This window comes from Kryptolebias marmoratus, linkage group LG19, assembly GCF_001649575.2.
Source record: "Kryptolebias marmoratus isolate JLee-2015 linkage group LG19, ASM164957v2, whole genome shotgun sequence".
Classification (NCBI taxonomy): Eukaryota; Metazoa; Chordata; class Actinopteri; order Cyprinodontiformes; family Rivulidae; genus Kryptolebias; species Kryptolebias marmoratus.
Window position 1 is genome coordinate 17,143,708 of NC_051448.1, and position 14,838 is coordinate 17,158,545.

At 37.6% G+C, this 14,838-nt stretch overlaps 1 protein-coding gene across 2 annotated transcripts; it reads right to left on the minus strand.

Annotated features, from left to right (window-relative positions):
* Nucleotides 1-12,541: 12,541 nt before the first annotated feature.
* On the minus strand, nucleotides 12,542-14,076 carry LOC108231809. 2 transcript variants are annotated; one of them, XM_037981408.1, is made up of 4 exons: nucleotides 13,921-14,076; nucleotides 13,787-13,842; nucleotides 13,416-13,681; nucleotides 12,542-13,290 (listed from the first exon to the last, which is right to left on the minus strand). In XM_037981408.1, exons 1-4 carry the CDS (start codon nucleotides 14,059-14,061, stop codon nucleotides 12,746-12,748), a joined length of 1,008 nt encoding a protein of 335 aa, XP_037837336.1. In that variant the 5' UTR covers nucleotides 14,062-14,076; the 3' UTR covers nucleotides 12,542-12,745. The 2 variants fall into 2 exon arrangements, with proteins under 2 accessions (XP_037837336.1, XP_017264589.2); XM_017409100.3 differs by having other exon boundaries at nucleotides 13,416-13,697; nucleotides 13,921-13,994.
* Nucleotides 14,077-14,838: the final 762 nt, after the last annotated feature.

Sequence of the window (14,838 nt, forward strand, 5' to 3'; positions counted from 1 at the left end):
TTGAACTTGCTTTTTTATTATTTCCCTTTTTTTTCTTCTACCAGAAAAATATACTCACATCACAGATGGTGAGCATCACCTCAAATCAAAACTGCCAGTCCAAGAAATACACCGTCCAACAAAACAGTACACATCGTTTGGAAATAATTAAAAAACATTGGCAAATGAATGAAATATTTAATTAAAACAAGTTTCTAATAATATGCATATAATACAACGTACAATAATATAAAATGAATCAGTCAATGTTGGAATTCTCTGGAACTAAAGTGGAGCAGTGGAAAACTATTCCCAGTATGCTTTCATTTGGTGGTTTGATGAGTGATAGTGAGTGCTGTCTAATTTGTGAGTCCAAAGTCATCTTCAGATTTTTGACACAGTTAGGATTTGAAGATGGCTCGTTACTCTTCAAGCCAGTATTTTTAACTAAAGAAAGCAATACACCATGACATTTAGCTTGATGTTGAAAGGATTGCCATCCATTTTTATTACTTACTTGGCATTGTGCAGGGTCAAGGTGAGCTGGTGCCTATCACCAGTGGTCAATGAACAAGAGGTGGGGTACACCCTGGACAAGTTGCCAGTCCACGGGGCTACATAGAGATGAACAACCATTTACACACATTCACACCTAGCGCCAAGCTTGAATCATCATTTAAATTTCTTCAAGGAGGACACCTGAGTACCTGCAGAAAACCCACAGATGCATGTAGACGAACAGCCAAGAATCAAACTCAGGAATTACTTGCTGCAAGACAAACATGCTAATAAACTGCTCCACCCTGCAGCACTGAAGTGATTACCTTGTTTATCTGGGTCTGTGCATGCATGGGCTTTCTCTTGATACTCCAGATTTGCTCTTACACTCCAAACTCATGCATGTTAAGTTAACTGGAGGTTCTAAATTAACCTTAGGTATGCGTGTGTGTTTTCATGGTTGTTTTTCTTGTGTGTCTCTGAGCTGGACCTGTAATGATCTGGTCATCTGTCCAGGATGTACCCCATCTCTTGGCTGCTATAGATAGACAACACTGAAAGAGTTAATCCATTCCGGAAAATAGGACTGAGCAAAAATGCCAATTAACGCAGAGTAAAATGTTCCCATTTCTGGATGTCAACACAATCTTGTACAATCTCAACATTTTAAAGGAAAATTCAGATGTGCACACTTTTTAAAAAATGAGTTAACACCAGAAAGCAATTTTATATTTGGAGGTCAAAAATGGGACAACTGAGAAAATAAGTATTTTTCACTTAGTTTGATTTGTAGAAATCTGTTGCTGTTTAGTTCGGTTTTGGCAATAAGATAACTTTACTTGAGTTAACTTAAAGTTTTCATAGGTTGTAAAATGACATTAGAACTTGACTGCTGCTTTCCACTGATTTATTAAAGCAATGGCATTATTACAGAAATGTCAGATTTTTGTAATGATGATATGTTCTACCAGATTAGGTTCTACCAAAACTTAATCTGGTAGAACATATCTGAAATGAACTTGACTTTTTAAAATGTTTAACAAATTGCAAATCAATATAATGACCATACTCTCTTTTCTGCCATTGAGAAGTGCAGCCAACACCCCAGCAAGGTAAGAAAAGGTCAACTCTAATGTTCCTGGGAAACTATTTTTTTATTTACTGTAAAATTGTAAATATACATTAAATATACACACAGATCAAAGAAAATAAGCACAATCTCCAACATAATTTACTGGTAAAGTTAGTCACAAAAAGGGCAAGGACTAGTTTAAGTCACTCAGTGTTTGCTGTCACTGACAGCAAGATGAGTATTTGAGGTTTTGTCTTAATGAAATGGTCTCCAATCACTGATGAATATAGCTTGTATGGTAATCTTAATGATGTACAGATTAACATACCATTTATGCATTAGTTAATGGCAAAAGCCAGAATACTGAACACTGAAAAAGAATAAGAAATGCACGGCTCAACCATTTATTACAATAAAATACTGACCAAATGATTCTCATTAGGCTGCTCTAGTTAGAATAAGAAATGTTCAAATTTAACATAAAACCTCAATTTATTGAGTAAAGTTAATCTCTGAAACCACGGCAGTCCCTGGAGTGTCTACTGCCATTAATGTTAGCTCGCAACTTTACTGTGTCGAATCATTTGATAATCATGAGTTCCTACTAAACAGTTCCTGTAAATAAAACTTAGTAAGTTCTGTTATTTTTGACCCATTTCTGTCAAGCACGTCGGCCCTCTGCATACCTAGTTATCCAGTCTATATAGTCTCAGATTGGGGCCCAGTTTAGGAAGTTTTTTTTCCACTATTTTCCCAAAGTTAAAGTTTGTCACTGCTGAAGTAGCAAAGAACTGCATATGCAAAAACACAAGATTAGACTGAAATTAAAATGTGTAAAACAACAACCAAAAAATTCTAAGGACTGCATGTTTTCCATTATTGCAGAATGACACACAGCAGTAAATATTGTTTATTTCTGGAATTTGCCTGGATTTATAGGAACATTCCAGAAGCAGCCTTGACTGCAATTATTATTAATTCTGATGTGATTTTCTTGAGCTCATGAGTTGACGGTTCTGTTATCTCTAGAACACCAAACTAGTTTTATCACGTTATCTGAAGACATCAGTCTTTTGTTTCTTGGGATACAATGTTCTCCTAAAAAAAGAGCTGTGTTTTCTTGTGTTTACAAGATGATTGTCGTCCAAAAGATGAGTATTACTATTTTGCACCCAGTTATCTCATTCAGTACTGCTGTCAAGATACTTCAAGATGAATTAAAACAGTAGGTTAAGTCATGCAACTCCACTGAATGTTACTTGATGTGACATTTTTCAGCTTGATGTTGATTACATGACTGTCCTGATCTTTGATAATGAAAAAAGCTTTTGGTTTTATTAGAATTCTTAAAATAATTTCTGTTACCACAAGTAAATCTTTTCTAGGTCAAAACACTAATCCTTTTAACCTTTTAATTTGAGAAAAGACACTTTGTTCTTTCAAGATAATGACATAATTTAACAGGTATGACTACAAAACAGGCTTTGGTATGACAAGATTAGAAATTACCTTGAGATATGATCATGAAATTAAATTTTTAAGCATGGCCTCTCTTAGCCTCCATACATGTTTTATGGGTTTGGTAAGAATTTAACACAATGTGTTCCTTCACCATGTGACTTTATTTTAGTTTATTTGACCCAAGATGATACAAAATACAAACAATTAAACAAACAAACAAAAAAATGCACAAAAGACTTTTTATCTAAAAAGCCAGGAGCAGTTCTTACTCATTGTGAGGTAATATGCACTTTAACAGTTCTGGAAAAAGGCCTCAATGACCAGTCCATCTTTATGCTGCCTCTGACTGTATAAATAAATCACTAGTTGAGCCGGCCACGTCACGCATACATGTGAGCTTCCTGAAATGAGCCAAGCATTGCAGAACCAAAACAGGAGTTGAGCAGAACTCAGCTGTGTTGACGTGGAGCACTACACATGAAATGAGTGATGGACATCTCCCTCATTTTATTTTCAAAACATGGCGAAACAACTCAGTTTAGCAACCTTGTTTGTGGTTAACCAATTTTTTTTTAACTAAATGCAAAATTGCTGTGCGCTATCATCAATCTTCTCCTCGGCAATAAATCTGTCTATTGTTGTTTAGGCCGGGTGGTCGCACAGACCATAAGTCATCACTTACATCACATCATGGATGTGGCATTTTGCTGCTCTTTTTTCACCTTGCTTGGTGGCACAATGGCTCTTCAGCGATGGGTTGGCTTCAACGCCCACGCTGTCTCTGTTCATTCAGAAATAACACCAAGGTGACCAGAAGGCATCTCAGTTCCAGTTTGAAGTGTTTTGTGAAAGTGCCAAAAGTTAAAAAACTTTTGCTTCGTTTGTAAGTTTGTGACACAAGCCTGCATTTGGCATAAACATCAACCCGTCATGATTCTCCACGTTGGATCTTAAAAGAATAGTTCAGATCTTGAGGTGGGATTCTGTGGAAAGGTTCTGAATAATTATTGTCTTGCCTGTTATAGATGGCTCTTTGAACGACCTCAGTTTGGAGAAATTAAGTTTAGTTCTGAGCGGATTTGAGAGCTAACAGTTAGTCTGAACTAACTAACTTTGGTCTAACCAAGACCAAAGTGGACTGCTACCATCTTAAGATAAATCCATATGTCCAAACATTTATAGTGATTGATGCAAAAAAACTATCTTATAAATCTTTACACTTTACACTTGCATAGCATAAAATTCAACCTGTATCCCCACATAATGTAAAATTGACAGTAGTGTGAAGGTTTGTGAAACAAGAATTGCTCTGAAATGTTTGAGATTGGAGCCGTTTTAAGGTGGCAGAAATCCACTTTGTTCTTGACCTCGTTTGTCGCGAGCTCGTCAGCCTACTCAAAACAAAGAGCTATCTGCAACAAAAAATATTGAAGTATATTGAAAATATTGTTTCAACCTCACCTCAAAAGATCTCAAGTATTGCTGTAATCTAGAATATGTGACAAGGTGATAATCAGCAGGTAAATGTAAAATGGCATTGTCCTCTAGTGACTGTACAGAACACCAAGTAATTAAAGTAAAACACTTGATAGCAGTTAAAAACAGTTCACGTTGGATGTCTCCAGCTGATATCCAAGTTGACATTTTTATGTTTGATATTCAAGAAAAATCCATCATGTTGTCAGTAAGGAATCTCTCTGGTGTTTGTTTGGCTGAATGTCACTGGGGCAAGACTAGACACAGTCGGATAGTAAGGGCTGGTTCTTGATCAGAATCTGGCAAATAATATTAAACATTATGCATAACAGATGACTGTTATTGCGACGAGTTTGTTCAGATTAAAGAAAATAGCATTATGAATGTGACTCATGAGTTTTATTCCTGAAAGTAGCTGTTGACTGTCTCACGCCTTAGAAATGAGTCCTGGCATGAGTACAGGGAGCCATCAGGTATTTCTTGATACGAGGCCAACAACAGTCAAGTCTGTCCTCACTTGAGCCTCCGGGCCGTTGGATAGCGTTGCAGAAATAGCGCCTGTGCTAGGATGGGTGTTGTGTTCGCACAAAGACAAAGTTCAAGAGAAGAGGGAGAAGAAAAAAACTACAATTGGGTGAAAATAGAGACAGGGAAAAAAGAGAAAGTTTGTGCAAGGTGGGTCAGTACTTCAAACAACCCATTAATTATCTCAAAATAATGATTTTTCCATTAAAAAAATATGCGATTGGAACTTCAAAACTTAAAAAAATAATAATGAACTAATCTGGTAGACATTATCCACACAGATGATTTTTATGCATTTGCAGAGAACTTACTGGGACTTTTCCAGCTGTGTTTGTGCTTAAAAGCAGACATATGGGTTGCATGCTGATGATCCTGGTCAGCAAAAATGTGCATGTTGTGTAAATGTCACATTACCACAGCTTTTATCCTAGCAATGGAATAACTATTGGCATAACAGTGGGACTAGCATGACTCTGCAGTTACATACTGTTTGTAGATGTTTTTAATAACTTAAACAAGCAAAAAACAAAACAAAACAAACAAACAACAAAAGAAACCCAATAAATAAAGCTTCTGAAAACTTATTTTTGTTCAGTTTATTCCTCACCAGTTTTGTTTCAAAAACACATTGCATGTCTTATGCAAGGAGGTGGAAAGAGGATTAAAGTATTTTGCTCTCGTAAAAGAGAACTTACTATAATAAAGTTTTACTCATGTAAGCAAAGTTACAAGTGTAAATATTTGCTCAAATATAGGTAAATGTACTCAGTGAAAAAGTTACTTTTTAACAGCAAAAAGGGGTCTAAAACAACAAGAGGGATTTTCCCTCTTCAAGCTGTCTTAAGTCTTTAAACATTACAGTGCATTAATAAATCAAAATATATCCACACACTGTATTTAACACATTTAGAGAGTAAACTCATTTCTTTGCAGACGATCTTATTGTGTTAAACTTGTCTAAAGATACCTGTTGAAATCATCAGTTGAGCAATCCTTATGCATATGGGCCAACAAGATCTAAAGCAGATATTTTGTCAGTGTGAAAAACAATAAATATTAGTGCTCTTATTTATTTCTTAGTTATAATTTCATACCAGTTTTTGACCACAGCTCCTAGCTATATTCAAAAGTCTTTGAAACATAGCTTTGTGATGGTGAGTACCATTTCTTGAAGGGTGATATGCTTCCTTGAAGTTTCTTTTAGGACTGCAGTGACTCAAAGTTCAGCTGGGTATTAATCACTGGGGAGTGTTTATTTGGAAGTCTGTGGCACAAAATGTGTGCTTCAAATTTTTACATGTACAAATAATAGTAATATGCTCCAATAAGGCAAAAAAAAAAATATCTAAGCATACATCTCTTCAGGCCATCAGCATCAGAGTTCATAAAATCACCTCTAGTTTTAAAAAGTACTCTGTATGACATATCTTACTCCCAGTTGTGGTCAAAAATTGTCATTAAATAATAATGCTGAATAAATAAACAAGAGCACTAATATTTATTGCTTTGTTCATTAACAAAATCTGCAGAACTGGACTTCTCAGAATGCTTACTTTGAGTCTAGTTTCTGCATGTGCGAAGGTTTGAGCGAGTCATGTATTAACTACATGGCAGGTGCTCCTATATAGTTTGATTACAGTTTCTTCTTGTGGCAACAAATGTACAGATCTTGCTCAGAGAGGTAAGATGACATAAACATGACTTAAAATAGTGGAAGGTTTGTTATCTGTTGTTCAGCTGTTTGTGAGTTTCTGTCCCAGCAATCTGCAGGAGAGCAGGATGTTGTCTAACAGGGGTAATACATTGATTAGGGACATAATGGAATCTAGTTGAAGAACAACACTTAAAATAAAACATACTCAAGTAAAAGTACAAGTGCAAAGATATGCTAGTTAATTATAGTAATTCAAGCAAATGTAATTTGTTACTTCCCACTTTTGCTTATGCCCATAATGGACTGTTTTCTTTAAATAGCTTTCCATATAATCAGGGGCCATTTAAATGTGCTCAAAAACTCTGGCCACTCCTCCATCACAAGCCCAGTTTGTTCAATTTAAATGTCAAATAAGACTAAAAAGAGAACTTTTAAGTTTGTTTAGAAGGAGGCCCTCCTTAGTGTACCATGCTGCATGTGAGAAAACTTGGTCTCAAGAGGCACAGCTGAGGAGGCACTGTCACCTCTTCACCAGAAAGCTCCGAGTTCAGACCTACAGTCGCAGACTAAGAGTCGCAGTGCAGGAGATGGGAAATCACGATTTGGAGTAAAACCACGTCCTCAGGGAAGAGGGTGTCAGCAGGGATTGTGGTTCACATTCTGGGCCACACAGAACCACAGAGTCACCGCAGAGACCCCACTTTCCACTGGATCACAGGGCTCAGGCCACATAGCCTTTCTGTGGATATCCAGTTACTAATCTACAGGCCCTGACCAGTATCCAGTCAAATGATGCTGCCCGCCCATAGAGTCAACTGGGCGACTTAGCCACCAGAGTAAATCTGGCCCAGCTGGCTGTTCTTGGGAACTGNGGGGGGGGGAGGGTTTGAAAGCGGCTGGGAAAAAGGGGAAACAGTGGACAGATCAAGAGAAAGAAACTTCGAACAGTGGTCAGGAGTCAGAAAGCAGTGTGGTTGAGCGTGGTCAGTCAACAGCTGTAGCCTGGGAATATTCTCTCTTCTGGGAGAATCTGACCGGGCGGAACAAAAGTTCTGTGGTCGTGTTGCGCATGTAACTGAAGCTCAGGAAATGCAGATTCTTTTGCAGGAGGAGGAAAACACTAAGGCCACTCTCTGGGAGGTTTTGGTCGTTTACAGCATAGCCATGTCATCAAGCATCAAAACAGCTTCCATCTCAAAACAGAAACATTTGGTTACAAAAAATGCCGCTCCTATATTTAGATAAGTTCTTAACTTAATGATAACTAATAACAGACATAGTCATTTACTTTTTCACCTTATTGCATTATAAGCAAATCTGAAATGAATCCTGTTGTTTCGGTAAAACCACCTCAGTGGGTCTTGACTGCACCAAGCCCTCCTTACTACTGTTCATCACTTCATTACAAAGCAACACTCAAGCAAAACTTTTATTTATCTTTGTACTTCAGACACACCCTCACTGCCTGCATATTTGAGTCTGCTCCTTTTCGTTTGGCCTTTTTTTCTCCTACATCACTTGTTCTGACTGTCATTACGTCACTTGTCTCTTATTTCCATCTAGTTAAACTTTCTTTTCTCATAAGTTGATCTCCATCTTGCAATTTTTTCTCCCACTCTGATCTTTTGGATCTGATTCCATTGATTTCAGACCTCCCAGGTGGGTGCAGACACAGGTAGATTGCTCTCATAGTGGGGGGAGCTTCTCCACTCTAGGCTTTCTGACGCCTGATACCCCCTCCCCGCCACCCAAATACTCATGAATACTTTGCCTGAGGGAGGTCAGTGTCATATTTGACATTGGACACATGCTCGTCATGGTGCAATATAAAAATCTTCTCATTTGATTTGGACTGTAATTATGTCGTAAAAACAAACTGGCTGTGAAGCCATGGCCCGCCACTGTGATCTACTTCCATCAAGTACAGACTGGCTTAATTACAGAGTGCGTCATGCACCCATCTTTCACTGGGCAGCTTTTCCTGCTGCTTCTTTAAGCTATCTTCTTTTTTTTGCACAAGAATCACAAGGCAATTGATCCATTTTTATGGATGGTGGTAGATTTGAACATTGACTCCTAAAGATTATGTGCATCTCTGAAGACCATTGTTAAGTAGCTGTACTCAGAAATTGAGTTTGTTGCCTTACCTGATTTAAATATATTAATATATTTAAATCTATTAATATATTTAAAGGGCTGCCACCAGGGGATTGGGTGGGTTATGGCTGACAAGAAAATCCCCCACCTATCTATAACTTGGTCAGTTTTATAATCATCAAGCTAAAATTTTGTGTGGTGGTAGCTAACATACTTTGAGCGGCTTGTAATCACAAAATCATTGTTTAGAACTTAGAAGGTGGCAGGCTATATTCATTTTTTTAAGGAATGCTAGTTTGAAATATAAATTTAAAAGAGGATCAGCTTCAATGAGATGAGCAGCAACTGTGCTGTTCTCAGTTATACCAACTGCAAATTAGAAACGGAAGTAGTTCTATATAAAAGCAATATTTTCCAACAGCATAAGAAAACTCCTGAAATGCTGTTATGGCTTTTGGTTTTGTTGTGCCCCTCATAGAAAAGCAGTGCCCAACTCATTAAAAACTTTCTAGAGACATGCCTGACTTTAATGTCAGTGACAAAACATGCTATTAAGAAAACAGGACTTAAATTCATATTTCAAAAGAACTGAACACAGTGGTCAGTGATATGAGATCATGCGAGAGATGAGCGTGTGAGGCAGGGAGAAAAGGATTAAACTGCCTGGAGATTGACCCCTTTGTCTTTATGGCTGAGATGAAAAGGAGAGGGGAGACTATGAAAGCTGAAGGGTCACCCAGGGACAATCTCCATTTTGTCCCTCACCTCACAGCCTTTCATGATGGGTCCATCCATGTTGTGACAGGTGTGTGAAGTGGGCATCTTACTAGAGGTAATTGCCATTTCTGTCTCTTGAGGGTCAGCGTTTGTCCCCAGGCCTTGAAAGACCATTAGAAAATGAAGATTTTAAGTTGTTACTGTGGAAGAGTAAGAGATGACAGCTCTGTTCTCCTCTCTGAAACAGAATGATCTCAAAGGTTTTTACATCATTTACAATGAGCCTTCAGTATCCATCCATTTTCTTAACCCATTTTTCTGTGTAGGGTTAAATGAAGCTAGTACCCAGTTCTAGCAGCCACAGGGGAAGAGGTAGGGTACACACTGGATGGGTCAACAGTCCATTCTAAAACCTTGAAAAAGGACTCCAAAAACTTTACAGAAGCTTCAAGTCTTCTGTCCAATCACAGAGGAGAGTCATAAAATTTATGTTTTGTCACTTCTTGTTCAAGATCCCCAAAGCTGAATTACAAAACATACGTTCATACCTGCATGTCTATGAATCCCATTTATTCACATGGTCAACAAAAAAAAATCCAGATCCTTTAGAACCCAGCCTAACTAACAATAAAAGATGTGTAGGTTTCGTACTACCACAGTCCATAATAAAAGATGTTGACTGTTCTGGATTTTATCTCATTAAGAAATAATGATAAGAACAAAAAGTGGGAATGTTGGTAAATTTGTAAAAAAGTTTAGCCAGAGCGAAAGAGTACAAATTTTGTTTTATGGTAGAACCACAATCATGAATTTTGTTAATGATTAAGTCCCATTCAGAAGCTGGCGAGTCTTGGCAAGAACTTCATACACAACACAGTAGAAGGTAATTTAACTGGCATGACTGGAATGTAATTAAAAAAAAAACAAAAAAACAAAACAGTTTATTACAACACCTGTGATTTTACTGTTATGACAGGCCAGTGTGCTCGTCAACAAAAAGGTCTATATCCAATTAAATAAAAAAATATTTTTATAATATATGAAACAAAGTTCAAAGTTGATTTGGCATGCATAATTGTTCAAATGCACTTATAATTCAATAAAAAAGTTGCAGCTTAAAAGCAAACTTATCACTCAAGACCAGCAGCATTTCACCTGCCTGGGTAAAAAAGTAAATATAATAATAATTTTAAGCTTTTAAAGTACCACAATTTACACCAAAAAAGGTAAATGAAAACTATATACATGTAACTGTATGCTTCTACAGCTCTGTGAAAAGAGCTGTGGCTGCAAGTAGAAGTCTGTGAATTAACAGAACTGCTGAGCTGGTCTTCTTCACATTGTCACTAACATGACCCATCATTCTGAGCATGATGGCTAGAGTTATCCCTTCATTCACTGAGAAACAGGGAAGGGCTCCAACTTCTGAGGAGTGGGGCTGGCAGCAGAACGTAATTACAATAACCAAACAGCAGTCCACCTACAGGCTGCACTAATGTCAAAGGGCTACTCACATGGAGTCTACCACAAGTTTGAAATGGAGCATATCTGAACTGAGAGCCTCTTATTTTCAGATTCAGAGTTGTAGGTGCCATGTTTGTACATTTTTATCTCAAAGGACATTCTACCTAGCTGGAATACTGAACGAAATGAGCCCAGTGGGTTTGCATAGTGGAGACCAAGCAGGTTGGAGTCAGACTTCAGGTCACCAGTTTGATGTGAAGTTCTATAGAAAGATTATGAAAAATTAATCAGACAGCTCTTTGAATTCCTCAGTTTGGAGGAAGAGTTTAATTCTGACCAGATTGACAAATCTGAGTAGGTAGATTGCTGTCATCTTTTAACAACTCCACAATCCAACTTTTATAATGGTTGAAACAAATTTTGAAGAGCAGACAATGGTGTCATGTTTCTGCATGATTTATGTGGAACAAATTGGAGAGAAGATTTTGCAGCAGTTGAAGAACCCAGCGATGCATCTACAAACTAACCACAAAGTAGCTGATCTTTAGACCTGGAAGCAGGGCTTTGACCTGTGCTTATTGTGAAGGTCTAAAAGACAAATCAGAACAACCTAGAAAATATATTTGGGAGGGGTGGGGGGTGGATTTGTGTTATTTTTTTCTCCTTTTTACCTTTGTGAGATGGCTGTAACTCACACCAGTCAACATGACAAGGCACCACACCCTAATGAAAAAACAGTCCTAACTACAGCAGCTCAACAGAAACTAACCAACACAGCAATCCCACTCCTTACCCCGAGGCAATCAAACCAACCTTATTTTCTTGAGCTGCTACCATCAGAAACAGCAAGTGAAAGACTTGCAAACACTGCAGGTTAGTAGCACTGACCAATCAGAATACAAGTTAATGATACACAGCTGCTGGACAATCTTGATTACGATGGCACCATCCACCCCTTTTCTATACAAGCATTACCTTGTGCAGGGTATGATTGTTGATCCAAACAGCTAGATGGTATTGTCCAGTTTACCCCTCCTCCCAAAAAAGTGGTGGAGTAGGTGGATGATGTTTGCCTTTTATTTGGATGGTTTTAAATATGGCATCTTTAAATAATAAAATCAATTTTCATCAGAAGCCACTTAACTTTCAGTTTATTCTTCTAATATTTAAAATCTGAGTCCAGTCTCAAAAAAGTTTATCATAAACAAACTGCATTTTTATTACGTACAGATTTGTTTTTATAAGTAGGTCATGTTTTGATAAAACCTTTAGCCAGTATTATAGTTTAAAAAAAACAAAACAACAAAACATTAGGTGTCACTTCATTTGTCAACAATTGACAAATGAATTAGGTACAACTTATCAGTTTCCTTTTAATACATACAAGTTCTACATAATGAAATATACTAAAGTCCTGGTGTAAATCTTAGCCAACATGTACTTGCAACAACAAATAGTTGTTTTAAAGTCTTTAGTTACCCAGCTTGTCAAAATCAGTACATGTAAAGATTTTATACATGTTAGGTTTTACAAGCTGCACCAAAAAAACTGGCAAATGTAGATGGCTAATTAGTGTCACTGAACAAGCTGAACACAAAATGTTTAATAAGAATTTTATTGAATACCTAGAGCAGTCAGGCAATCTGTAGTAGTAGATGAAGAAACAAACAAAAAAAAAATGCAATGTTTCAGCCTTTTTAGATGGCAAGATAACCAGAACTTTTCACATCGGTCAGTCAGGTCACTTGTTCATAAGCTGCCCAAATAGAATATTTTCAGACCAGTTTAACTGTAGGACTGGGTTATACAATTACCTCAATACCATAGAAGGGTTTTTCAACACTTCGTCGTACTGGTCGTCTGAGATACTTTATACTCCTGGGGTCACGAAAGGGGTCCAACGGCTTACTGGGGCCATCAGGAGCACCTATAGAGTTGTGCCACTGGTTCTTCCCATGTTCAAAACTATCAGTGGAAAGGGTGTATGTGCCTGGGGGATGAGGCCTGGTCATCAACATATAATCCACAAAAGGGTAACCGAGCCGATATCTATCCAAAAGTGCACGCAGTGCCAGTGGGCTGCTGATAGGAAGCCTGTTCAGAGCTGGAACAGGAACTGGGAGGTACTGGGAAGGAGGGGTTTGCTCTTCAGATTCAGTGTCATAGTTCCCATGTTCGTAGGTTTTTTCCTCAAAGGAGAAGTCACCAGGCTGAAATACAGGAAGAAATGGGACTGGTGGGCTCACATAATGAAGACCAGGTGGTTGAGGACTGGAGGCAAACTTTGAGTCATCAGGAGATGCAGCTTCATGAAAGAAAGGGCCTGGTGGTTTTACTGCCCAGGTAGCTTAAAACAAAAGACAATATAGCAACAAGTTGACATCAAGAGTTACAATGTAGCCAGCTTCTCTATTAATAGAAAAAAAAAAAAAAAAAAAAGGGACAAACATGCTTTCTTAATAGATCACATACCTTGTAATGGGGGAACTGGAGGTCTTGACTGTGTTGAGCCTGACGGAGAGCTGCCATCATATTGTGAATATTCAGGTGCCGTGTACGCATCATAGCTATAAAAATCAGGTGCTTGTCTCATCTGAGCACTAGGTTGAATGTATTCAGGTTGTTCATAAGGAGCAGACTGGAAAACTGGATATGCAGCTGACGAACCAGAGCCTGCTTGTGCAAATCCACTAGGAGGTACTCCAGCAGAACCAGAGGAAAAGTCCACATTGTAACCACTATAAGGATCCAAAGCTATGCAGTGAGAAGTTATTAGCATAAGTGGGCAGGGATAACCGAGTGTTTGTGCATGCATGTACAAGTGGGTCAAAAGGTATATTTACCTTTCTTTGTGGGGTAGCCATTGACTGCACCATTCAGCATGACAAGTAGCCACACCCTAATGAAAAACAGAAGATCAAATTACAAATACTTCTAAAACCTAAAAACACTAGCCAAACAGCAGCTCACTTCTTACCCTGAAGAAACCAAGACAGCCATCATGTCGGATGAGCTGTTCTACTGCCAGTGTCACATAAACCTGGTGGATAAATGTTTCAAGTGAGCTGCACTGACCAATCACCACATCACAAGTTAACAACACACAGCTGCCAGGCATTAACCCTGATGAAGGTGGCTACCTGATGTCAAATGTAAGGGTTTTAAAGTTGGACCATATGCTTTTTTTCTTACACATATATTTTTACAGTGGAACAGCATTTTGGGCTATCCTGAAAAATGCAGTATCCAGCAATAACTTTTTGATAGTTTATAGTTTTCTTTCTATGCCAAAGTTGTATTTAATATGCACTTCAGCAAACCACAAATATTCAAGTTTTTAGTTGACAGAATAGTAAGAAAACTAACTTTTTGCTTAAAATGGTGAAATATGAAGCTTCACCAAAAAACATTTTTAGAGACTTCATTTAGCTGACACAAAACACTGTCGTTTTAAGTTTTTTGCTTTTCACCTCAATCAGCTGGTTAAGGTTAGGCTTTAAAATCGAATGTTTTGGGCTAGGAAAACATGACAAGCCTTGAACATCTGAAACAGCCTTTATGTGTTCATTATATTATACAGATTCTAATTTTGTGTGTTTTATAATTAATTTTTAAAATAAACTTATGTGTGGCATGCATTTAAAAGAATCGACCTCAAAAAACAATAAAAATGTCAGCAAAAACACCAATTAGTTTTGCTTTAGGTTTATTTACCAAGAGACCAGCTTGGTAATACAATTATTGGAATAAAGTTTTGTGTTGCCTCTTTTATGGTTTGAATTTTAATTTAATAATTAAAAAAATAAAAAATAAATAAAAATATGTGCAAACTAAGAGACCAGTTGTCTTGTCTCTCAAGAAAATATGAGCGCAATGAAACATTACTCCAGCAACT